This window comes from Rana temporaria, chromosome 4, assembly GCF_905171775.1.
Source record: "Rana temporaria chromosome 4, aRanTem1.1, whole genome shotgun sequence".
Lineage (NCBI taxonomy): Eukaryota > Metazoa > Chordata > Amphibia > Anura > Ranidae > Rana > Rana temporaria.
In genome coordinates, this window is record NC_053492.1 from 234185796 (window position 1) to 234213531 (window position 27736).

Below are 27736 nucleotides of genomic sequence, written 5' to 3' on the forward strand. Positions count from 1 at the left end.
CTGATGGAAAAATCCATCAGACCGTTCTCATCGGATTGACCGATCGTGTGTACAGGGCATTAGTGCTACAGCACATACTTATTAATGGGAGGACATAGTTCTACTTTAAGTTTTTATTTTAGAACTTGGCATTAAAAATGACAGTTGTAACCTAATAAATCAAGCTTGAAGCATGAATACTGCAGATAGCATAAATGAAACAGCACAACCTATTGGGTTCAAAGGTCAGAAATAAGACATGCTTCAAGTGTTCATATTTATTCAATCACTGTGTAAACATACATGTAGAGTACTGGTTTGCCATCTGTCTTTGTTCACAAAAGAGGGAATATCACAGGCTCAGTATTAGAAAGTAATTTAGTAACATAGTTACATAGTTTTATAAAAAAAGAGACATGTCCATCGCTTAAAAATAAATAAATAAAACAGCTTGCTTCATTAGAACCCTAAACCTGTAGTTGATGCTCAGAAAGGTGAACAGCCTTTATAAAGTGTGCACCAATTTATAAACAGACACATATCTATCAAGTCCAATCAAAGATAAATAGAAACCCTGCTTCCTCAGAACTTTCATTTAAAAATTTGCAAAACCTTACAAAACATGATGTACAGGTCATTCTCAAAAAATTAGCATATTGTGATAAAGTTCATTATTTTCTGTAATGTACTGATAAACATTAGACTTTCATATATTTTAGATTCGTTACACACAACTGAAGCAGTTCAAGCCTTTTTATTGTTTTAATATTGATGATTTTGGCATACAGCTCATGAAAACCCAAAATTCTTATCTCAAAAAATTAGCATATCATGAAAAGGTTCTCTAAACGAGCTCTTAACCTAATCATCTGAATCAACTAGTTAACTCTAAACACCTGCAAAAGATTCCTGAGGCTTTTAAAAACTCCCAGCCTGGTTCATTACTCCAAACCGCAATCATGGGTAAGACTGCCGACCTGACTGCTGTCCAGAAGGCCATCATTGACACCCTCAAGCAAGAGGGTAAGACACAGAAAGAAATTTCTGAACGAATAGGCTGTTCCCAGAGTGCTGTATCAAGGCACCTCAGTGGGAAGGAAAAAGTGTGGCAGAAAACGCTGCACAACGAGAAGAGGTAACCGGACCCTGAGGAAGATTGTGGAGAAGGACCGATTCCAGACCTTGGGGGACCTGCGGAAGCAGTGGACTGAGTCTGGAGTAGAAACATCCAGAGCCACCGTGTACAGGCGTGTGCAGGAAATGGGCTACAGGTGCCGCATTCCCCAGGTCAAGCCACTTTCGAACCAGAAACAGCGGCAGAAGCGCCTGACCTGGGCTACAGAGAAGAAACACTGGACTGTTGCTCAGTGGTCCAAAGTACTTTTTTCAGATGAAAGAAAATTTTGCATGTCATTCGGTAATCAAGGTGCCAGAGTCTGGAGGAAGACTGGGGAGAGGGAAATGCCAAAATGCCTGAAGTCCAGTGTCAAGTACCCACAGTCAGTGATGGTCTGGGGTGCCATGTCAGCTGCTGGTGTTAGTCCACTGTGTTTTATCAAGGGCAGGGTGAATGCAGCTAGCTTTCAGGAGATTTTGGAGCACTTCATGCTTCCATCTGCTGAAAAGTTTTATGGAGATGAAGATTTCATTTTTCAGCACGACCTGGCACCTGCTCACAGTGCCAAAACCACTGGTAAATGGTTTACTGACCATGGTATTACTGTGCTCAATTGGCCTGCCAACTTTCCTGACCTGAACCCCATAGAGAATCTGTGGGATATTGGGAAGAGAAAGTTGAGAGACGCAAGACCCAACACTCTGGATGAGCTTGAGGCCGCTACCGAAGCATCCTGGGCCTCCATAACACCTCAGCAGTGCCACAGGCTGATTGCCTCCATGCCACGCCGCATTGAAGCAGTCATTTCTGCAAAAGGATTCCCGACCAAGTATTGAGTGCATAACTGAACAGAATTATTTGAAGGTTGACTTTTTTTTTATTAAAAACACTTTTCTTTTATTGGTCGGATGAAATATGCAAATTTTTGAGATAGGAATTTTGGGTTTTCATGAGCTGTATGCCAAAATCATCAATATTAAAACAATAAAAAGGCTTGAACTACTTCAGTTGTGTGTAATGAATCTAAAATATATGAAAGTCTAATGTTTATCAGTACATTACAGAAAATAATGAACTTTATCACAATATGCTAATTTTTTGAGAATGACCTGTATTTTGCTCCAACATGGGAAGAGCTTCTTCCAGATCTCCAACGGAATACTGCCTAGAAAGTTATCTGCCAAAAAATCTTTTTTTTTTTTTTTTTTACAGTTTTTATTTAGGACATTGTGCAATACACAATAGGACAACACATCCAGTGTTACATCTTACATGTACTTGACTTTTCAGATACAGAGGTAAAGGGGTATTAGGGAGGTGTATGCAGTAGCAGATGCTGGGGAGCACCCCTCCAACAGGGTTTTCTCCTAGAACATATACAGTGCCTTGAAAAAGTATTCATACCGTTTGAAATTTTTGACATTTTGTCATGTTACAACCGAAAACGAAAAAAGACTTGCGCCTGGGGCGGAGGTTCATCTTCCAGCAGTACAATGGCCCTAAACATACAGCCAGAACTACAATGGAATGGTTTAGATCAAAGCACATGTCAAAGTCCAGACCTAAATGCAATTGAGAATCTATGGCAAGACTTGTACATTTCTATTCATCCAATCTGACAGAGCTTAAGCTATTTTGCAAAAGAAGGATTTCACTCTCTAGATGTGCAAAGCTGGTAGAAACATACCCCAAAAACTTGCATCTGTAATATTGGCTGAATACAAATGCACAACACACTTTTCAGATATTTATTTGTAAAAAATGTTGAAAACCATTTATCATTTTTCTTACACTTCACAATTGTGTGCCACTTTGAGTTGGTCTATCACATAAAATCCCAATAAAATATATTAACATTTTTGGTTGTAACATGACAAAATGTGGAAAACTTAGAGGGGTATGAATACTTTTTTTAGGCACTGTAACACATCACACAAAACTCCTCACACCATCTGGCTTTTATTATATATATGGGCTAAGTGAGCAGGACAGCACAATGTGGAACAGTTTACATTTTACAAACTTCCCCTTCCATACCAGAGGTTAGTGTTAACAAAGGGGGGCGAAATAGGGGAAGAGAGATGTGGGGTAAGAGAAGGTGGGAGGGGAGGGACAAAGGGAGGTAATTCTCTGCCCACTTCATCTTCCCCTGGTCCCCACCTTGTATGAGATCTCATAAGGTGGTTAGTTGGGTCATGGGGTAAATCCCTGTTGGTGGATAATCAGGTTCCCTGGCCAAATGGAGTCTGAGATATCAGCCCATTATATTGGAAAGAGCATGTATAGGCTGTCCAAGAGAGCCAGGTGATCCTTAACTTGTCTTGTCTATTGTGAAAAACGGCTTTTAAGCATTCCATAGATCTAATGTCATTCAGTTTGTGAAGAAAGTGCAGCGCTAATAAAACAGCAATATTCAAATTGTGTAAAGGTAAGTAAATATAGTGACATATATTCAGTGTATTGTTGTTATTCAAAACAAGTCCATATGTGAAACGAATATAGAAAGAACTTTGGGGCAGATTCACAGAAGAAATACTCCGGCGTATTTTCAAATTTGCCGCGTTGTATCTTTAGTTTGAATCCTCAAACCAAGATACGACGGCTTTTGGCTTCGATCCGACAGGCGTACGGCTTCGTACGCCTTCGGATCATAGGTGTAATACTTTGGCGCCCGCTGGGTGGAGTTCGCGTCGTTTTCCGCGTCGGGTATGCTAATTAGCTGTTTACGGCGATCCACGAAGGTACGCGCGTTCGTCGCATTCTCTTATGTCGTCGCTAGTCAGCTTTTCCCGGCGTACAGTTACAGCTGCTATTTATTGGCCTATCTTTAGACTAACTATGTTAAAGTATGGCCGTCGTTCCTGCGTCGAATTTAAATTTTTTTATTTTTTTTGCGTAAGTCGACTGTGAATAGAAAAGGACGTAGCTCACGTCGACGTTCAAAAAATAACGTCGGTGCGACGTAATTTCACGCAAAGCACGGCGGGAAATATCAAAACGGAGCATGCGCAGACGGTTCGGCGCGGGAACGCGCCTAATTTAAATGATTCACGCCCCATTTGAATTAGGCGGGCTTGCGCCGGACGGATTTACTCTATGCCGCCGCAAGTTTACAGGCAAGTGCTTTGTGAATCAAGCACTTGCCCGTAAAACTTTCAGCGGTGTAACGTAAATGCAATACGTTACGCCGCCGGAATTCTACCTGAATCTGGCCCTTTGTGTCTAAAAGTCCAAAGATTGGTGAAATACAAAAATGTGCATCGAAGTGAAATGATACACTTTGATAGGAGATCCACCACCAATAACACCAATCTCTTACCAGAATTATTGAACTCAAGTGGGTGTACACCCAGTGAGTCAATCTAGCTTTGTAATGTGATGTACCCGAGATGGATCAGGTGTAGTATACGAACACAGCTTCCGGGGGTAATATTGAGATGATGGATATCCAATGGTAATCACAAACAGCTCCCAGTCAGACCATTCAATAAAGCAAGAAAATAAGGCATTTTGGGCCAGATTCAGGTAGATCAGCGGATCTTTAGATCCGCGTGATCTATCTGATTTAAGATACCCTGCCGCAAGTTTGAGAGGCAAGTGGGTAATTCACAAACCACTTACCTCCAAACTTGCGTCGGCGTCTCGCAAATCCCCCGGCGGAATTCAAATTCTGCGGCTAGGGGGATTGTACTATTTAAATCAGGCGCGTTCCCGCGCCGATTTAAATGAGCATGCGCTGTCCGCGAAATTTCCCGGCGTGCATTGCTCCCACTGACGTCACTAGGACATCAGTGGTTTCGACGTGAGCGTAACTTGCGACGCGCTGGTTTCTGAATCGGCGTACGCAAACGACGTAAAAAAATTCAAAATCGACGCGGGAACGACGGCTATACTTAACATTGGCTGCGCCTCATAGAAGCAGGGGTAAGTATACGCCGGGAAAACCGCTACGGAAACGTCGTAAGAAACTGAGTCGGGTCCGCGTACGTTCGTGAATTTGCGTATTTCGCTGATTTACATATTATTCAGTGTAAATCAGCGGGAACACCCCCGCGCCATTTTCAAATTGAAAATAAGATCCGACGGTGTAACACAGTTACACCTGTCGGATCTTAGCCATATCTATGCGTAACTGATTCTATGAATCAGGCGCATAGATAAGACTAATGTAAGTCAGAGATACGACGGTGTATCAGGAGATACACCGTCGTATCTCTTTGTGAATCTGGCCCATAGTGTAATTCCGTAAAAATGACTAAACATTTATTGGATAAACAGAGGTGATACACTCACATTTTCCATGGGTAAAAGCGCTTATAAAAAAGACAGTGGAATCAGCATAGCATCCCGACGTCGTTTCGCCTCATAAGGAGTCATATGAAAATGTGAGTGTATCACCTCTGTTTATCCAATAAATGTTTAGTCTTTTTTACGGAATTACACTATATGCCTTCTTTTCTTGCTTTATTTAATGGTCTGACTGTGAGCTGGTTGTGACTGCCATTGGATATCCATCATCTCAATATTACCCCTGGAAGCTGTGTTCGTATACTACACCTGATCCATCTCAGGTACATCTCATTACAAAGCTAGATTGACTCACTGGGTGTACACCCACTTGAGTTCAATCTTTCTGGTAAGAGATTGGTGTTATTGGTGGTGGATCTCCTATCAAAGTCAATCATTTAACTTCGATGCACATTTTTGTATTTCACCAATCTTTGGACTTTTAGACACAAAGAGCTAGATTCATGTAGCTCTTACGTCGGCGTATCTATTGATACGCCGCGTAAGTCAGTAGATGCGCTGTCGTATCTATGCGTGCTATTCACGGAGCTAGATACGTCTGAATTACAGCTTCCTCCGACCGACGTAAGTGTTAGTACGCCGGTGGGGTCACGGCTATTTTGAATACAACACGCCCACTACCTTCCACATTTGAATTAGGCGGGCTTACACCTGCCTATTTACCCTACGCCGGCGCCAGACCTTTGTGAATAATGGTCTGGGCACCCTATTTTACGTCGGCGTAGCGCATATGAGATGCGCTACGTCGGCAAAACTATACGCCGAGCTACGTGAATCTAGCTCAAAGTTCTTTCTATATTCGTTTCACATATATTCAGTGTATTGTTATTCAAAACAAATCCACATGTCACTATATTTATTTACCTTTTACACAATTTGAATATAGTTGTTTTATTAGCACTGCACTTTCTTTATACACTTCCATATTTTTGCAATTTGATCCACTGCTGTGTTGGCTGCTATTTCGTTTTACAAACAGCGCGGTATTTGTGCTCCTTTACATTCAGTTTGTGAAACCAATGACCTAGGGTCGGTGGGGAGGTTTGTTTCTATACGTTTGGAATGCAGGCACGAGTTGCACTCAGCATGTGAGCAATCACCGAGTGTGTTTAATGTTGCAGTGGTACCTTGTTGAGTTTTAGTAAATATCCTAAAGGTCTGCGTAGAGGTCCACTGATGTAAAATGAAGGATAATATTCTTAACTCCTGTCCAGAACTGTTGCAGGGAGGGACATAGTCTTCCAGAGGGGCGTTTAGCAACTTGTACTGTCCTGCTTAGAAAATTAACATTTAAAATTTGATTTTTCGGGCAAGCGCTCCAATTGACACAAAGTTTTTCTCATACACTTTTTATTAATTCCTCCTATTCATTTATTTGATAATGTTGATGTGTTATGTTTAGTGGTGCAAACAATCTGCGGACAGTTGCCCAATCCTCTTAATCAATCAGGCCTACAATGGGTAGCGCTAGTGATTTGTCTTGAATCTAGAAGTGTGATTCTACATACATCATTTTATATCCTCAAAACTGAGCAAACAAGTGACTATCACTTGTTTGCTCAGTTTTGAGAATATAAAATGATCTGGCAAACATTTCTCCCAAAGAGTGTGACTGAATGTCTGAACAAAAGCTGCAAAATCACACATGGGTTGTCTTTATCTTGTATGTTTCAGTCACCTGTGTTGCTCTAGAATCACAGTTTAATGGACTGTAACATGTCAGTGTAACTGCAACAGGATTCACGTATTTTCCATGTATTTTTTAGGATGGATGTTGGAGCTGTTTTGATGATTTTCACCTCCTCCCTAAGCAAGCAATCTCTGTCTTCATGCACAATGCACGGGCCCTTTATGACTCTTTCAATGCCAGACTACCTAAGATCGCTTTACAAGATGGATGCAAGGTCTGGAAGTGTTTACAGAGAATGAATCATGCTATTAAATATTCTTTGCAGACAGTATTTCCTTATCTGGTCTTTTTACTGCATAACAATTTAACTGACTTTTTTTTCCTTAGTAAAGGCCAATCTGATCAGTGGCTGTGTTTTCTCATACCATTACAGAGGAGTTGTTTGCATTTCTATATTACGTAATCTTATCCTCATGCGGTTGTGTTGTAATTATATTATTGAAAGCTATTAGCACCATCTAGTGGGTGATTGCATACATAGAATGTACTGGCTAGTAAATACGAAAACAAAATGTCTATAGTAAAAGGTATATTCACTTATATTCCTTCAATAATCCCGTAACAATTTATTTGTTGTAATAGGAAATATCAAAATTAGATTTCAAAACTAAAGCTTTTATTGTTAAATTATATTCATTGCTTTACTGCAAGCAGGTACCTTTCACATACGTTTATATACCCTAAAGGAGCTTAGAGTTCTCTTATGCCACGTACACACTACCGTTTTTATGTCATGGAAAAAAAACAAAGTTTTTCTCGATGTGATTCCTCTCAAGCCTGCCTTGCATACACACGATCGTGATAAAAAATGCTTGAGCAAAGCGCAGTGACGTACAAAACGTACAACGGCACTATAAAGGGGAAGTTCCATTCAAATGGCACCACCCTTTGGTCTGATTATGCAAATTTCCCTTCTCATAACTTGTTTCTGAGCATGCACGTTCCCCCCCCCCCTGTGGTTAAAGCCTACACACGACCGTTTTTCGTGACGAGAAAAACGACAATGTGAAAAACGACGAGAAAAAATAGAGCAGTTTCTAAATTTTAAATGGCCGTTTTTCTCGTCGAGAAAAATGCTCTGGAGCCTACACACGATCGTTTTTAATGACAAATTAAAAAAATTGCATTTTTCTCGTCATGAAAAATGGTCGTGTGTACGCGGCATTAGATTGGGTTCACACTGGAACCTGCAGGGGCTCCCAGCAGGGATCGGTGCTTCTCCATTCACCATTTCAGGTCTGATTTCAGCAAAACAAATTGCTAAATTTTAACCTGTAACAGACCAGAAGACGCATAGGACTCTTGTGCAATTCACACCGGAGCCGTTGCAGACATGTGTAAATTGGCTCCATAGAAAGCCGGTCACAATCTCCTGCTATGTGAATTGGATGTGGAGAAATCCACATCCAATTCAAAATAGTGTGAACCCAGCATTAACCCTCTTGTATTCTACTGTATTGTAACAGTATTGTCTCCTTTTATATTGTAAAGCGCTGCACAAAATGTTGACGCTATATTAATCCTGTATTATTATGTTTTACCACTTCAGCCCCGGAAAGAATTTGCCCCCCTCCTGACCAGGCCAATTTTTTGTGATACGGCACTGCGTTGCTTTAACTGACAACACTGTACCCAAACAAAATGTATGTCCTTTTTTCACCCACAAATGGAGCTTTCTTTTGGTGGTATTTTATCACCTCTGCGTTTGTTTGTTTTTTGAGCGTCAATTTTGAAAAAAACACAATATTTTGTACTTTTTGCTATAATAAATACACCCCCCCCCCCCCCCCACACACACACGCAAAAAATGTCTTCATCAGTTTAGGTATTCTTCTACATATTGTTGGTAAAAAGAAAAAAAGGCAATAAGCGTATATAATGATTGGTTTGTGCAAAAGTTATAGCTTCTACAAAATAGGGGATATATTTATGGCATTTTTATTATTATTATTATTATTATTATTTTTTTACTAGTAATGGTGGCAATCTGCGATTTTTATCTGGACTGAGACATTGCAAAGGACAAATCGGACACTTTTGACACTTTTTTGGGACCATTGACATTTAAATAGCGATCAGTGCTATAAATAGCCCCTGATTACTGTATACATGTCACTGCAGTTAAGGGGTTAACACTAGGGAGTGATCAAGAGGTTAAATGTGTTCCCTATGTGTGTTCTAACTGTGGGAGGAATGTGGCTGACTAGAGGAGGAGAGAGATTGTTGTTCCTACTTGGTAGGGACACACGATCAGTCTCCTCTCCCCTGACAGAACCGGGATGTCTGTAGGCCCCCGACAAAAACGGGCCCTCTGGTAATGAGGCCACCCTTCTCTCATATGTACGTTTAGTCACGGTCAGGAAGGCTTCCACCTGGGTGGGGGGAGTAGTGCCATAATAGCGCGTAAGCTTTTGTAAAAAAAAATGGCTAGCCCCAGTGTATCTAACTGAGCCTAGACAGACTTCATTTGCACCTCCAACTGCTCTGCATGAGTCTGCTGAGACAATAATGCCAGGGTCTGGTCCTGGCATGCCTGGGCTTCATCATGGCAGCAGGTAGCTTCCATGGAGGCCTGCTTGCTGCTGGGTCACCGTAGCTTGCACCAAGGCTTTGACTACCTCATCTATGCCACCCTCAGAGGTTTGCAATGCCTCTGCTGTTCTGACCCAGGAATGCAAAAATAGGTACTGGCCCTTTAATGCCAGTTTTTACTTCAGACGACTTGTATGACTAGATTGCCTGCATCCAAGCACCAATTTTAGCATGGAGAGCCAGAGATCACCAGCCAGCCACTTGTAAAAGTAGACAGTGTTTATTGTTCTCTCAAACACAAGCAAACACAAATACGATAGATTTCTTCAGCAAAATAAAAGCAAACAGTCCAAAGTCCTGGTATAAAGAAGACAACACAAAATAGCTCACCATCAGTATCTCAATCCCACACTTGGGCTTGGGGTTCTCCTCTGTTTAAAGGAACCCAAATGGTAGAGAAATACAGTATACCACCGTCCCTGGCAACCTGTAAACAAGTTATATTTTGTGCATTTAGAAATGCATCCAGCTATTTTATAAAACAATCTACCAATCTGGTCAGAAATAGTTTATGAGGCAGTCAATTCCACAGTTTTACAGCTCTGAGGCCTAGTACACACGAGAGGATTTATCCGCGGATACGGTCCACCGGACCGTATCCGCGGATAAATCCTCTCGAGGATTTCCACGGATTTGGATCCGCTGGAGTGTACTCACCATCGGATCGAAATCCGCGCCGAAATCCCCTCGCGATGACGTGTCGCGCCGTCGCCGCGATGATGATGCGGCGGCGTGCGCGACGCTGTCATAAAAGGAATTCCACGCATGCGTCGAATCATTACGACGCATGCGGGGGATCCCTTCGGACGGATCGATCCGGTGAGTCTGTACAGACCACCGGATCGATCCGCGGGAGCCAATTCAAGTGGATAGATTTGTAGACATGTCTACAAATTTTTATCTGCTGTAATTGGGAAATTTCCGCGGATAAATATCCACAGGAATGTACACACCATAGAATCTATCCGCTGAAACCGATCCGCTGAGATTTTTCAGCGGATGGATTCTATCGTGTGTACGGGGCCTGACTGTGAAGAAGCCTTATGCCGCATACACACAATCGGTTAAACCGATGAGAATGGTCTGATGGACCATTTTCATCGGTCAAAACCGATCGTGTGTGGGCGCCATCAGTTATTTAACCATCGGTTAAAAAAAAGCCAACTTGTTTTAAATTTAACCGATGGATTCCTAACCGATAGAACAAAACCGATCGTTAGTAGGCACGACCATCGGTTAAAAATCCATGCATGCTCAGAATCAAGTCGACGCATGCTTGGAAGCATTAATCTTCGTTTTTTTCAGCACGTCGTTGTGTTTTACGTCACCGCGTTTTGACACGATCGTTTTTTTAACCGATGGTGTGTAGGCGCGACGGACCATCAGTCAGCTTCATCGGTTAACCGATGAAAGCGGTCCATCGGTCCGTTCTCATCGGATGGACTGATCGTGTGTACGTGGCATTACCGCATGTGCAGCTTAAATCACTTTTACTCCAGACGTAAAGAGAGCCCCCTTGTCCTTGTAATGACCTGAAAGTGAATAATGAGGCACGAAAAGTAGCATAACCGTTAATATTTTTTTATTTTTTATAAAGCTGCTAGAAAATATGCACTAGGTAGTTTGTAGTTTGTATTCATAATTGTGCTTTTATTAACACTGATTTGTATTTGCAGGTTGAAGCACACCCCAATTGCAGCCTTTTTCTCACTGTTTCCAAATCAGGATTCCAGAATCTACCTAAGGATGTGCAAGCCATATTTAGAGCTGTCTCCCTGGTTGTTCCTGACCACACTGCACTTCTCAGGGCTAAACTTACCAGCCTTGGCTTTAAAGGCTCCAAGATTCTCGCTACAAGACTACAACTCATCTCAGAGCTTCTCAAGGAACAACTGTTAGTTTTCTGAATTTCTGTGTACTTAATCTCAATGTCACATTTGGCCCAGTACTACCTTTCTATTGGTCTGCAGCCAAGACTAAGGCCCCATACACACCATAGAATCTATCCGCAGATAAATCCGTGCAAACGGGTTTCAGCGGATAGATTCTATGGTGTGTACACTCCGTGGGATATTTATCCGCAGATAAATCTCCCCTGGGATGGATTTCCAGCAGATGGATATTTGCTGACATGCTCAACAAATCCATCTGCTGGAATCCATTCCAACGGATGGATCCGCTCGTCTGTACAGACTTACCGGATCCATCCGTCTAAAGGGATTCCCCGCACGCGTCGTAATGACTTGACGCATGCGTGGAATTCCTTATATGACAGCGTCGCGCCCGTCGCCGCGTCATAATAGCGGCGACGGCGCGACACGTCATCGGCAGAGGATTTCAGCGCGGATTTCAATGCGATGGTGTGTACACGCCATCGCATAGAAATCCTCTGAAATCTTTGAGAGGATTTATCCGCGGATACGGTCCGCTGGACCGTATCTGCGGATAAATCCTCTCGTGTGTATGGGGCCTCATGCTGTGTACACACGACCGTTTTTCACGACGAGAAAAACAACGACGAGAAAAATGCTCTGGAGCCTACACAGGACCATTTTTAACGACCAATTTAAAAAAAAATTATCGCCATAAAAAACGGTCTTGTGTACGCGGCATCATTGTTGTAGCTTAGATGTTTAACTTTTTTTTTTTTAACTACAAATAATGTTTATTCAGCAGCATGCATGATTTTCAGCTTTAGGCATCTTGCACAATGCCGCTTGAAAAAGGTCATTACAGCTTTTTTTTCTTTACTGTGCTAAAATACAGGCCATTAATTGTAATGTGCCTATGCATACAGGCACATAAATAAGCGCTTCTTCAGTAAAACATAAATAAATAAATAGAAAAGTCTGCATTTTTGATCAGTAATTTACGCCTTTTGCACATGAATGCGTGCAAATATATCCAAGTGCACATACATGCACACAAATAACCATTTGCATATTATGCAGAATGAAAACATGAGAATAAATGTGCGTGAAAATGCGCAAACACATATTCGTGAAAATTTGCGCAAATACATACAAAAAAAAAACACACCTGAAATTCAGGCTGAAGAAGAAGAAACTCAGACAGGCGTATCATGTGCAAGAGGCCTTATATACTGTAAATAAATAGTGATCAGCGCAACTTCCTGAGTTTCATGAAACTCAATCCAAAACTAAATACTGTGTGGTAATCAAGGGAAAATCAAACAAAGATAAACGTCCACATTTTTCAAAATCTAAAAAACAAAGTGATTCTTCTGAGCGGTGAAAAAACACAAATCTTCAAATTATGACAAACTTTTTCTATACAGTGTGTCAAAATGTCTTCCTTGTGTAATCTTCTTGATTATCTTAATACTTAATGCTCCCAGAGCTCTTACCTCAAATAGGAATATAGTGAGCCTTCACGATCACACAAAGCCAGGGCAAACGGCAACTTCCAATGTCCAAGAATCTTAGGCCCACGATGATGCAGGAGCCAATGGGGCTCTCCAATGGTGGCCATTGACTTCCAGCTATATGTGGATCTCCCGGTTTCAAGTTTAATGAAAGATAAAGAAAGATCCTCCCATAGCGTAAAAACATAAGATATAACGATTTATTTAAACCGCCAAATGGGCTCTTACATTTAAAAGCAGTATAAAGGCAAATAAAGTGCAAACCGATCGTTGTAGACACCTCCGTCACTTTCGGTTCCAATGGTATATCCAGCCACGCCCTACGCATTACGTGTCGTGAGCCTAATATTCTTGGAGATTGAAAGTTGGCTTTGTGTGATCGTGTAGGCTCACTATATTTCTCTTTGAGGTAAGCGCTCTGGGATCATTAAGCATTAAGATAATCAAGAAGATTACACACGGAAGAAATTTTGACACACTGTATAGAAGAAGTTTGTCATAATTTGAAGATTTGTGTTGTTTTTTCACCGCTCAGAAGAATCACTTTTTTTTTTTAACAGATAAAATCACTTTGTTTTTTAGATTTTAAAAAGTGTGGACGTTTATCTTTGTTTGATTTTCATTTGATTACCACACAGTATTTAGTTATGAATTTAGTTTTATGAAACTCAGGAAGTTGCACTGATCACTATTTATTTACATCCAATTTTTGTGTACTTGTACACTTTAGATTTAGCAGCATCTTTTAATTATATTTATTTATTTAGTTCACTTGGTAGCGCGAGGGATCATACCCTTTTATAGGCCTTATATACTACTTAACTTTTCTTTTTATACTGAATTTAATATTGTAATTTGTATAATATGCTCTGTTCTGATGCATTTCTTCATCTTGTTGGTACCTTAGCTCAGAGGAATATCACCGACATATCAGCTTCCAGTCTATGGTAGAGGTCATATACCGGGCATGTCAAAGGCGGGAGATGGAGAAGACGATTAATGGTCGCATGGAGCTGGAAGGAGGAAGACTCTCCCGCTCTAGCAGTGCTATGTCTTATCAGCAACTTACAGCATTTGCAGCAAGTAAGATGTATTGCTCTTTATAGCTGATTCAAGGAGTAAGGCATGCATCAGGCTCACTGCAGATACTTAGAATAAAATTGGAGTTACAAATTAAGTCATATGAACATTTTCTTTTGACTAATTCGCAGCCATATGCATGCTATGACATTATTGACATAGATATGCTCTTAAATTTAAATATTAAAATAAATATTGTAATCACATTAGTATTCTATTTGGGTGCTAAGCATATTTATTTATTCTATCTGCTCTTGTATATATCAGGTCCTGTGCCAAGCTTAAAAACTGGCAACAACACAGACAAGAATAAAAAAGTAATCTCTTCTAACCCTGTTGTGGCTGCAATGAAGGAAAGTCACATCTTCGTAGCTGACGCGTTGCAAGATGTGCTAGGCCCACGAATGACGGGTGATGTAAGTAGTAGAGTTTGGTAAAACTGTGTTTGGCAAGAAATTGCAGACCCAGAGCAGTGGGCTTGCATCATACACCCAAGCAAATGGCATTAAAATTACAGGGAAAACAAGTGAATATGTCTTTCATTATTAATGCCAATCTTTTTAGTAGAAGAAAGGTTTCAGCCAGTGGTAATCCTGGCTTCAGGAGCATACTATGGGACACAGTAAATATATATATCGATTATGAATCTTTACATATAACATTTCTGTTTACAAGCTTTTTTTTCTCTGTAGTGCCTAGGGCATTGATGGCGAAACTTGGCACCCCAGATGTTTTGGAACTTTATTTCCCATGATGCTCAACTACACTGCAGAGTGCATAAGCATCATGGGAAATGTATGTGTAGTTCCAAAACATCTGGGGTGCCAAGGTTCGCCATCACTGGCCTAGGGCTTCTTCCTAAATTAATTATCCTTTGATAAATCTTTGAATACATTTGTTTACCTGGACACAGGAAAACTGGGGCAGTGTGTAGAGGTGCATATTATTGTTTTTCAGATTGACTTAGAGGGTCTGATTGTAAGCAGCGCTTTAAATTGGGAAAACATCAGGCAAACATCAGCATTTTTTTTGCCAAACTTAGATGCCTTCAATAACATAAAGTGCTCAAGAGTAGGGTTGAGCGAACCCGAACTGTAAAGTTCGGGTTCGGTACGGACTTTGGGTTTTTCCCGAACCCGGACCCGAACCCGAATAATTGAAAAAAGTTTGGGTCCGGGATCGGAGTTCGGGGAAAAAAAATGCGCGGAGGTCCCCGCAAATTCAATAACCAGACCCTTTAGGTCTGGTATGGATATTCAGAGGAACCCCGCTGTCAATTTAAAACAAAAATGACGTGCGGTTCCCCCTAAATATCCATAACCAGACCCGTTATCCGAGCACGTTGACCTGGCTGGCCACAGAAAAGAGGGGGGGACAGAGTGCGGCCCCCCCCTCTCCTGAACCGCACCAGGCCACATGCCCTCAACATGGGGAGGATGTCCCCATGTTGATGGGGACAAGGGTCTCATCCCCACAACCCTTGCCCGGTGGTTGTGGGGGTCTGCGGGCAGGAGGTTTATCAGAATCTGGAAGACTTCTTTAACAAAGAGGACCCCCAGATCCTGACCCCCCCTGTGTGAAATGGTAATGGGGTACACTGTACCCCTACCATTTCACGAAGGAAGTGTAAAGTCTTGTAAAAAAAACACACTGACACCCTAGAATAAAGTCCTTTATTAATAAAAAATATATAAAACTCCAGCGGTGATAATTCACTCGTTCCCGGCTTCCTGCGTTGTCCTGATCCTGCGACGGCTGCGGGTGATATCCAGCGATGAGAAGATCCTGCGTCGGGTGATCTCCGCTCCATTGATGAGAAGATCCATCCATCCAGCGCAGCAGCATCCCCGACCTTCTCTCAGCGCTGGACACAGCCCAGCGAATGAGCGGCTGAAGCTGTGACATTACTTATATAGAGGAGGCAGGGCCACCCGTCACGTGACCCCGCACCCTCTGATGTACCCTCTGCTACGTCACTGGGTAAGCTCCGTCTTCCCTTTTCCTGGGTTTCCCCAGTGACGTAGCAGAGGGTACGTCAGAGGGTGCGGGGTCACGTGACGGGTGGCCCTGCCTCCTCTATATAAGTAATGTCACAGCTCCAGCACGTCATTCGCTGGGCTGTGTCCAGCGCTGAGAGGAGGTCGGGGATGCTGCGCTCCAGATGGATCTTCTCATCGCTGGAGCGGAGATCACCCGGCCGTCGCTCGATCTTCTCATCGCTGGAGATCACCCGCAGCCGTCGCAGGATCGGGACAACGTTGGAGCAGGAAGCCGGGAACGAGTGGATTATCACCGCTGGAGTTTTTTTTTTATTATTAATAAAGGACTTTATTCTACGGTGTGTGTGTTTTTTTTTTTTTACAAGACTATACACTTCCTTCGTGAAATGGTAGGGGTACAGTGTACCCCATTACCATTTCACACAGGGGGGGGTCAGGATCTGGGGGTCCCCTTTGTTAAAGGGGTCTTCCAGATTCTGATAAACCTCCAGCCCGCAGACCCCCACAACCACCGGGCAAGGGTTGTGGGGATGAGACCCTTGTCTCCTCCCCATGTTGAGGGCATATGGCCTGGTGCGGTTCAGGAGAGGGGGGGCGCACTCTGACCCCCCCCTCCTTTCTGCGGCCGGCCAGGTCAACGTGCTCGGATAACGGGTCTGGTTATGGATAATTAGGGGGAACCGCACGTCATTTTTGTTTTAAATTGACGGCGGGGTTCCCCTTAATATCCATACCAGACCTAAAGGGTCTGGTTATTGAATTTGCGGGGACCTCCGTGCATTTTTTTTTCTAAAAGTCTGTGTCCCATTGACTACAATGGTGTTCGGAGTTCGGGTTCGGGTTGCCGAACCCGAACTTTTTTTTTAAAGTTCGGGTTCGGACCCGAACCCGAACATCCAGGTGTCCGCTCAACTCTACTCAAGAGGATTATATAGTATACATTGGCCCGGATTCACAAAGCACTTACGCCAACGTATCTCGAGATACGCCGCGTAAGTCTAAATATGCGCCGTCGTATCTGTGCACCGTGCCCACAAACTGAGATACGCCGATTCACGAACATACTTGCGCCCGGCGCATATTATACGCGGTTTGCGTAAGTCGTACGTCCGGCGTAAAGTTAAGCCCCCATATATGAGGCGCAACTCATGCTAAGGTATGGACCAGGGAACACAGCCGTCGTCTTTTACGTCGTTTACGTATTACGTGAATAGGGCTGGGCGTAGTTTACGTTCACGTCGTAGGCAGTGATCGGTCGTATCTTAGGTAGTAATTCCGATGTGATTCTGCGCATGCGCACAGGGATACGTCCACGGGACGGAGCATGCGCTGTTCGTTTTAAGTACTTGTATGGCACTTGGCCCATCATTTGCATAGGGTCACGCCTCATTAGCATGGCTCACGCCCACTTCCACCTACGCCGGAATACGCTGAGGAAACCCAGCGTAGATTTGAGAGCGAGTGGGAGCAAGTGCTTTGTGAATACTGTGCTTGCCTCTCTGCGCTGGTTCGGCGTAGCGTATATTCGATGTGCTACGCCGGCATAAATATGCGCCAATGTATGTAAATCCGGGCCATTATGGCTAAAAAGGAAAAAAATAATTAATACATTTACTCAGCCCCAGACTGGCCATAGGGAACTCCATCCAGCCTTTGCTTGGGCTGGGGGTCACCGGACCACATGTCCTAACAAGAGCTGGCTAATGTGACAGAGAGCTTCAGAGGCTGAGAACGGTGACATAAAATATGCAACTGTATCACTTATATATCAAACATCTAGCTCTCAGCCGCGGGTCTCTGTCTTCTGCAAGCCATGTGGGCCTCTAGGGAGTGACACTGATCGAGCAGGACTCTCTGAATCCTTCTGAACTCATCCTCCCTTCGGCCTCACCATGGAACATGATGGCAGCGCTCAGTGGTAGCTGCCTGTAAAAAACCTGGTGGAGGAAGAAAGAAAACAGAATCTGTTTTCCACTGTATGTAGCCAGATTCTGTTTTATACTTCCATATTTGGTCTGGTGTGGGCCTCCAGGGAGGGACTGTGACATGGGCAGGAACTTACTCTGCTCGAGTTATCCCCCCGCTGCAGTGTGGCACCTCTCACGACACTCAGTAGAAGATGCCAGTGTTCATGGAGGGACGGTAGGCTTGTAGCCTAGGCAACCTGTCAGAGGAGGAATAAAGATTTATCAGGTTATGCGCACAACACAACATACTTAGAACACACTATGGGCGTTGACATATACTGTCTTTATTCTTCTTCTTTGGTGCTGTGCTGGTCTGCCACCCTCCAGTAAGCCTGCATGGGTCTTGGTCCTCCTCTCACAGCAAGTTTGTGAGAATCATCTTCCCTGCCCAGCCCCTATTGTTTTTGTGCAAAGTATTAAAATCTTTTCAGTCCCCCGTTATATTATTAAATTGCAGTGCAGAGAATTAATGTACACACTGTCCTCTTCTGGGACAGTCTCAGAGGAAAGTATTAAAAAAGAAAAAAAAACTGTCTCTGCAGTGCACACTTTAATAATATGGATGATGATTATGGATTTGGATTACCGGTATATGCTCTGGCCTATTTTTTGTCCCAGTCCAGGCCTGCACTTACTTCATACAAAGATGTGATAGCAGTTTTACAAAATTCCAACTTTGACACCCTTATGCATTCTTTAGTTTGCACTGGCACAAAGATTTACAATAAATCACTATAAGGTAACTGTAATTAAAGTATATTTCCCAAGTGTTCAATTTGAATGAAGCAGTAGCCATTTTTCTATTTGCAAAACAAGTACCTAAGGCAGGAACTGTGTCATGTGTTTTTTTTATCTAAAAGAAGTCACCCAGTTTTAAGTTGTTAAAATAGTGTGGGTTTGCTAATTATTACATTGCAGTAGATTTCTAAACTGAAAACCCCTTAAAAATAGCATTGTCTTATTTGTTATGGTTGTAGCTCATTTTTATTTCCTTTCTTTATTGGAAACAATGACCACACTATGGTTTTACTATTTACAGAGTTATTTAGTGTTCAAACAAATTCTTGGAGATGTTTTTATGGGAATGCACGATACATCTGGTTCTAGACAAATCCTTCAAAAGGAATTAGAAAAAGCCATTCTGATGAAGGCCGATGAAAATAAATTGTTTCCCCATTCACCCTGGTTGAACAAAGTTAAACAGCTCTTCAGTTTGTCCCTTGTAAATTCAGGTAGGCATGTACAACAATATTTGTTATTTTATAAAAATGTTTTTAGTAATATTTGCAGAGAAAAATATGTGTGTTGTAAATGACAGACATCGCTGCCAGCTTGTGTGAGACCTTTTTCTTTTTTGATAGTTGTTCAAAGCATGTATATATTAGTCCCCTGGGTGACTGACTCAGAGAACACATGCATAAATTAATACAAACACACAGAACATAGGAGAAAACATAATAATCAATATATAAATGAAAGCATTGAGATAATATAAGTCAATGGTGGTCAACTTACTTGTAATAGGGGGTCTCAAGTGTGGCTTCTGACATTGTCAAAAGGCCACACATAATATTCAGTGTATATAACGCTACAGAAAGCTGTCAAAGGCTACAGACATGCAACAGGAGATGGTCATAAAGTATGTATACGCTACAGGAGATGCTCAGAGACCATGTGGCCAAACATACTATAGGAGTTTTTTGCAGACTGGGGTCCTGCATCAGTAAAGAGGCTTGTTACAGGAAATGGCTAGAGATCAATGCTATTGGAGCTCCTTCAAAATCAGTGGGTTTTACATTTGTGCTTCCTGTAACCCACTTATTTTATATTTGACTGTTGTCTTAACAACATCTATTATAAAAGCATAGGAAAAAAAGGAATTCACAGCATCAAAAATGAAAGTCATTTAAATGCAGTGGAACCTCGAATTGCGAGTAACGCGGTTAACAAACGCTTCGAAATACGAGCTCTGTATTTTAAAAAATCGTGACTCGGTTTGTGAGTGTTGTCTCGCAAAACAAGCACGATTCAGGCCAAATTGGTGTGCAGTACCGCTTTTGGCCTGAGGTGGGGGGTGCCCGAGCTGAGCAGAGCCCAGCCGAACATCGCTGATAGCAGCCGATCGGTGCCAATCGGAAATGCACAGAAAGGTCAGAGGACAGCACGGCTAACCTCGGCAAATCTCGGGTAGAAAGTCTTTTCGAGGGTTGCCAAGGTCAGCCGAAGTGTCCTCGGGCCTTTTTGGACGATTTGGAGGCTCTCGGGTGCTCCCCTGCCTCTGGCTGCATGCAGTATTGCATCCCATTGAAGTCAATGCAGAACAAATTATTTTCGTTTCCATTGACTTCAATGGGGAAACTCACATTGATATGCAAGTACTTTGGATTACGAGCATACTCCTGGAACGGATTATGCACGTAATCCGCGGTTCCACTGTACTAGAATCCAGTCTTCACTAGAGTAAGCACCTGTAAGTTTCCTGTGGTAGGTAGTGTCTAAAGTTGAACTTGTGTGCTGAGGATACAGACAAAACCTAGTTAGGCAGGTCAGGTCGGCAACAGATCAGGTAAAGCGGTACACAATCAAAATCCAGAGAGTGGGCAGGCAGGCAGAGGCCATATAAGAGCTGGCGGTGAAGTAGAAAATCAGCAGGCCAGAGAGTAGTCAGAAATTCAGGCAGAAGTCCAAACACGGTAATCGGAATCACAGGACTATCAATACACCCAGGAAGCTAGTCCACACAAAGGGGCACTGAGTAACAGGATGTGCTGCTATTTATGGGCTGCTTGATTGTACATTGTCTGCAGCTGGCAGCAGGTGGGGCTAGTAAGTCCAAGGCAATGCATCAAGCTGGGAAAACATTGCAGAGCTTCCCTGTGGCACCACAGGTAAGGCTGCAGCTGTGGAACCACGATCATCCCGGTTCAATGATACCCAGGTAAATAGGAAATGGAGTTGCACTGTGATTAAATAATAACAATACTAAACTAATAAAAAATACATCAAAGGGACCATGTGTGAACAGAATAACCCTTTTAGTGAATACAGAAAAGTCCAAATGTGAAAATAAAGTTCAAATGGCAAGAGCAAGCCAAATCAGCTTGCAGCTGTACTCCCAGTTGAAAAAATTGTGTGAAACAAATCTTGTGTTGAAACCAGTCCGGATGATTGGAGGTCCAATATACAGTACAAACTAAACAACCACCACCAGAGATAACACCTTTAAAAGATGGAGGCTTACCAGAAGGCAAGCATAACAAGCCTGCGACTGTAACCCCCAGTCTGGGCCTTTATGAAGTCCGCACCAGGTAGCAACCAGTTGAGGGAACCTCCAACTTTTTTTTTTGATTGACTCAATCACAAGGAACCACACACCTTATCCTACACACAGGTCACCCTTATCACTGGGAGCTTAATCACCACCTCTTGAAATTAATCTGGAAATCAAGCTACCAAGATATTAATGTGTGCCGAATGAAAGGAAAGCAGGAGGATCTGCAGGACATCTGGGTCAGCAGTTGGTCCATACAAAGGCCCTGGCTAGGGTGTATAGCCACAAGCTCATATTACTTGGCTTCTGGTAAGCCTTCAATTTACTAGGTGATCTGGTGGTGGTGGAACTGATTTCAGCGACAGTCATATATGTTTATGTTTGTTTTGCAATACTTCACTATGCATACCTAAACAATTTTGATACTCACAACCTGCTGACGATCCATTTGGAGGTTCCCTCAACTGGTTCCTACCCGGTGCGGACTTCATAAAGGCCCAGGCTGGGGTTTACAGTCGCAGGCTTGTTATGCTTGCCTTCTGGTAAGCCTCCATCTTTTAAAGGTGTTATCTCTGGTGGTGGTTGTTTAGTTTGTACTGTATATTGGACCTCCAATCATCCGGACTGGTTTCAACACAAGATTTGTTTCACAAAATGTTTTCAACTGGGAGTACAGCTGCAAGCTGATTTGGCTTGCTCTTGCCATTTGAACTTTATTTTCACATTGGGACTTTTCTGTATTCACTTTAAAAGGGTTATTCTGTTCACACATGATCCCTTTGATGTATTTTTCATTAGTTTAGTATTGTTATTATTTAATCACAGCGCAACTCCATTTCCTATTTCCTTGTACTTTTTGTGTGTATAACACTTAGTTGTTGCAGCTTATGTCATTTAGTTTATTTTAGCGCGGTAAATTCCTGTTTTTTCCTAATGATACCCAGGTACATGACAGCACCTAGGTAAGGGAAACACCAACTATTATGTGCAGGGTCACTGAGAGCTTCGCAATAATTGCCAGAGGGCCGCAAATTAGGCACCAGGGTTCTAAGATCTATTAAATACTTACAGGAATAAGAAACTATTGTTTATTTTTTAAACCAACATTTACATTTCCATGGTTTTCACAGATTTAATTATGATTCTTTCTTCTTCCTCAGGTGTGATTGTAGCAGGTCCACCCGCATCTGGAAAAAGCTCTTGCATTCGTACCCTTGTACAAGCTCTCAATCATCTCCAGGTCTCTAGTGAGGAGCCAGCCCATAAAATTGTAAAAATCAACCCGCTGAGTGTGGATAATGGCACTCTGATGTTTGGTGGCCAGAATGTGTCACACATGTGGCAGGATGGAGTTGTCACCTATGTGTGGAAGAAGGCTATCCGGGTAATCAGTTACTCAAAAAGAATAACTACATTTGTCTAATCTATTTCATAGTACCATAAAAGTCCATGGTTCTGGTGGATTAATAGTCAGCTTTGTAAATGCCTTAGATATTTCAGAAGCAAAATGTTTTTCTGTTTTGGGTGATCTAGCTCTTGCCCAGCTCGTGGTGTTACAGCACCCCTATTACATTTTTCATAATATAAAATCCATTTAAAAAAATCTAGTAGGGTGTGTGGGACCTCTCATAATGGCCACAGCAATTACACAGACCTAGAAACCCAAGTACAGATATCTCATCAACAGTATTCCCTCGATACATCTCCAGCATCTTCCAGAAACTGAAATATCAGTTTAGAGTTGACTGATGCTTTAAAAATTTGTATACATTTTATATAATGGGTAATTTGCAAAATAAGTAAATATGTTGAATTATATTATCTCATATATTATCTCTCTATCTCACTTCACTCTATACCTTTAGTGCATGGTGCATGTATGGCATAAGGTTTTCGTAGCACTAGGAGTTTTCCAAAAAGAGCACAGCACATTATAAATAAAGAAATATATACAAAATCATTATACATTTTTTTAAAACTCAAACTGAATCAATTGAGCGCATGTTGGAATAACCAAATCAACAAATCACATTATTTTTGTGAAAATCTCACGTGCCATGAATAAAATAAATTTGCTCTTGAAATCTGTCATGTGACCCAAAGTCTAAGCAGAGATTTCATGATTTCTGGCTACCAGGAAAATTTACATAAAAATCATTGGAGACAGCAGAGAGTCTGTTTCAGCCAGACAAGTCCATTATGTTAGACTTGTATTAAGAATAGTTAGGAGGATAAGCATAAAGACAAGCCTGCATATTTAGTCAACAAATACAGGTACTCTGGCTAACCTAAAATGTACCGTATATACTCGAGTATAAGCCGACCCAAATATAACCCGAGGCACCTAATTTTACCACAAAAAAATGGGAAAACTTATTGACTCGAGTATAAGCCTTGGGTGTCCATCTGCATGCCACACTGTGCCTCACTGTGCCTCACTTTGCCTAACTGTGTCCATGTGCATGCCTCACTGTGCCCATGCCTCACTGTGCCCATGCCTCACTGTGCCCATGTCTCACTATGCCCATGCCTCACTGTGTCCATGCCTCACTATGCCCATGCCTCACTGTGTCCATGACTATACTGACGTTTAACATGGGAGTCTATGGAAGGGGTGCCCGGGTTTGAAAAATCTGTGCTCCCCAGCCGTAGTTCCCCCAGACAACAAACTTTGCACACTTGTAGAGGAGAAATGGGGCTACATGTGTGCTAAGTTCCGGGGGCCAGGGGACCTAAGGCCGCCTGGTACCGGGTCCCCAAAATCCGGGAGATCAGGCACAAAAAGCTGAGGGGGGCATTTTCAGCACAAAAAAATTGCTGAAAAACTCGGCTTACACTCGAGTATATACGGAGTGGGCCAGATTCACAGCCAAGATACGACGGAGTATCTCAGATACTCCGTCGTATCTCTCAGAGTATCTATGCGACTGATTCATAGAATCAGTTACGCATAGTTAGCCCTAAGATCCGACTGGTGTAATTGTTTTACACTGTCGGATCTTAGGATGCAATACTGCGGCCGCCCTTGGGGGGAGTTTGCGTCGTAAACCAGCGTTGGGTATGCAAATTAGTAGTTACGGCTATCTACGACGGTTTTTCGCATTCGCTACGTCGCCGCTAGTCTAGTTTCCTGTCGCAAAGTTAGTCGTCGTTTTTGGTGCCTTAACTTTACACAGCACACGTATGTGCTGTATAAAGTATGGCCATCGTTCCCGCGTCGAAATTTAAACATTTTTCCTCCTTGCGTAAGACGTCCGGGAATATGGAAGTACGATACGAACGTCGACGTTCGACAAAATGACGTCAGTTTGCGCAAAGCACGGCGGGAATTTCAGAACGGAGCATGCGCAGTAGGTCCGGCGCGGGAGCGCGCCTAATTTAAATGGCACACGCCCCTTTGAATTACGCGGGCTTACGCCGGAGGCCGCCGGCGTAGGTTTTCATTGCAAGTGCTTTGTGAATCAGGCACTTGCGATGAAAACTTGCGGCGGTGTAACGTATCTACGATACGTTACGCCGCCGCACTTCTACGTGAATCTGGGCCTATGTCTTTATCCCCATGTTTTTAGCTTTAGGTAGGTAAATCATAGCATACTATGTAAAGTTTTCTGAATTCTTACTCATTTTAGCTAACTTGCATATTTAAAGTATTAATCCATTTTTTATAATTCTAGAATCACTGTAATACATGGCTATGGTTTGATGGACAGCTCACCTGCACTTGGACCGACAACTTTAACAGTGTTCTAGGACCAGAAAAGGTAACAACATGTGTTTCAAGTGTCTTCAAAAAATATTATTTTAACTAACTAACTAAATAGACATTGGGCCATATTCTTGAAGAAAGTAGGCGGGCGGCGCTTAAGCCATTTACACTCCGCCGCCCCAACCTACAGGAGCAAGTGCTGTATTCCCCAAACACTTGCTCCGTAGTTTGGGGCGGCGGAGTGTAATTGGCCCGGCGTATCCCCACGTATATCCAAGGGGGCGGCTTCTATTTAAATTAAGCGCGCCCCCGATTCTAACGAACTGTGCATGCGCCGGGCTTAAAATAGCCCAGTGCGCATGCTCCAGTTCTCGGCGTAAAACGTCAATGACGCCGACGTGTGCGTCATTGATGTAAAGTCGTATTCAAGAACGACTTAGTAAAACGACGTACCCGACGGGAAAACACGACGCGGACCCGACGCCATACTTAACATGGCCTACGTGGGACTGGCGTAAGGTTACCCCTCATATAGCAGGGGTAACCTTACGCCTACGCAAACAACGTAAGCGACGGTTACGCAACGCAAATTCGTTCGGGAATCGTCGTATCAGGCTCATTTGCATAAACAAGTGAGACCTGAACGTAAACGCCACCTAGCGGCCGGCGGAGTAATCACATTTAAGATCCGACAGTGTAAGTGACTTACACATGTCGGATCTTCAGCGTATCTATGCGAAAATGATTCTAAGAATCACTCGCATAGATACACTGGCCAAAAAAGAGAGATACGATGGAGTATCCTGAGATACTCCATCGTAACTTTACTCAGAATATGGTCCATTATTTCTGGCAATCAGTGTCATTGGAATAGAAATTTAACTCAAATGTTGAAAAATAACTATTTAATGGAAGTTATAGTGAATTCCCCCTAAAGTTTACAGATTTGTCAAAGTATATCTAAACCAAAAGTTTTGTTTTTGTTTTGGATAGAGTATGAAAGGGTGAAAAACACCTGTTGGGCCATTTTGGGCCATCTATGTGCCACCCAGGATCTTTTCCTTTATTTATCATCTCCCTAGACACATTAGGAAGTGAAAGTGAAAAAAAAAACTACAAAGTATGGGAAATTCTTTCTTAGTTATGTTTCACCACAAGTGTCCTCTTTGTTCCTGTTCCAGTGTGAACACAACATTTTGGATTTTCTCTCACGCAGAGATAAAGGTTTCCTGGACAAATAAAAATGAATATCATCAGCTGAGAAACAGATAGCAAAAAAACTGTTGTGTTCCTTCCCTACTGACAAGCAGATCCAGCATCCTGAATACTTTCAGTCATTGACCCGTAACAAGCATTAAGGTTATGAGTTGTGAATTCACTCTAACTTTTGTTGCTAGTTTCTGATCAGGGAGCCAGGCAATAAAGCCAGAGACATTTGTGCAAGTAGCATTTTTCTAAAAGGCAATAGCAGAACCACATTTTCTTTAACCCCTTTAGCTCCGGAAGGTTTACCCCCCTTCATGACCAGGCCATTTTTTGCAATATGGCACTGCGTTACTTTAACTGACAATTGTGCGGTCGTATGACACTGTACCCAAAAAAAATGTCCTTTTTTTCCCACTACAAACAGAGCTTTCTTTAATGGTAATTGATCACCTCTGAAGTTTATTTTTTCCAGTATTAATAAAAAAAGACCGACAATTTTGAAAAAATATATTTTTTTTTCAGTTCTGCTATAAAACACATCCAATGATTTTTTTTGTTAAAATTTAATGTCTTCATCAATTTAGGCCAGTATGTATCCAGCTATATATTTTTGGTAAAATAAAATCCCAATAAGCGCACATTGATTGGTTTGCGCAAAAGTTATAGCTTCAACAAACTATGGGATATATTTATGGATTTGTTTTCCAATAATGGCAGTGATAATGGACTTATAGTGGGACTGTGACATTGCGTTGGACAAATTGCACATTAAATTACACTTTTGACACTTTTTTGGGGTAGGGATCAGTGACACTAATACAGTGATGCTAAAAATATGCACTGTCCCTATAATAATGACACTGGCAGGGTAGGGGGTTAACATCAGGGGCGACCAAAGGGTTAAATGTGTACCTAGGGAGTGCTAGCTCACTGTGGGGGAGGTGCTTTGCAGAAACACAGGATTACGGCCTTCCTTACTGACAAAATGGCAGTCTTCCCTTTTTACATAGGCAGACCTCCATCCTGCTTCTCTCCAAAATGATTGGCGAACCCGGTGGACATCGAGTCCGCCGGAACCGCTGATTATCTCCCGCTGTGTCCAATCAAAGTGGTAGTGGGTCGCTGGTGCCCCAGACCATGGAAATTCAGGATCACGTACAGGTACGTGATTCTGCACAGGAGAGCGGCCTTGATGCCGTATATGTACAGTATACAGTTGGCAAGCGGTTAAAGATGATTTTCAATTTTTACATCGTTACATTAAGCCAACTTGGGCCAATATAACCCTATACTTGGCCGGTGTCCTTGATAGCTGGAAATCACTGAAGTTGCACCACCATTCCAGAGATCTCCACTAGCTTCCAAGTCCTGTGCTGAGTAGCTAGCCTGATACATTCTGAACACAGAAGGTCAGCCACTCATCACAGGCGCCATT

At 42.5% G+C, this 27736-nt stretch overlaps 1 protein-coding gene across 1 annotated transcript in view; it reads left to right on the top strand.

Moving 5' to 3' along the window:
• Positions 1–27736, top strand: part of LOC120937061 (dynein heavy chain 5, axonemal-like) — a 342938-nt gene that overhangs the window by 148145 nt on the left and 167057 nt on the right. Inside the window, exons 47-53 of the mRNA XM_040350003.1 lie at positions 7171–7308; positions 11363–11580; positions 13979–14154; positions 14419–14567; positions 19158–19350; positions 22550–22773; positions 25064–25150. Coding sequence (XP_040205937.1) covers positions 7171–7308; positions 11363–11580; positions 13979–14154; positions 14419–14567; positions 19158–19350; positions 22550–22773; positions 25064–25150 — 1185 coding nt within the window. The remainder of the gene's footprint in view (positions 1–7170; positions 7309–11362; positions 11581–13978; positions 14155–14418; positions 14568–19157; positions 19351–22549; positions 22774–25063; positions 25151–27736) is intronic.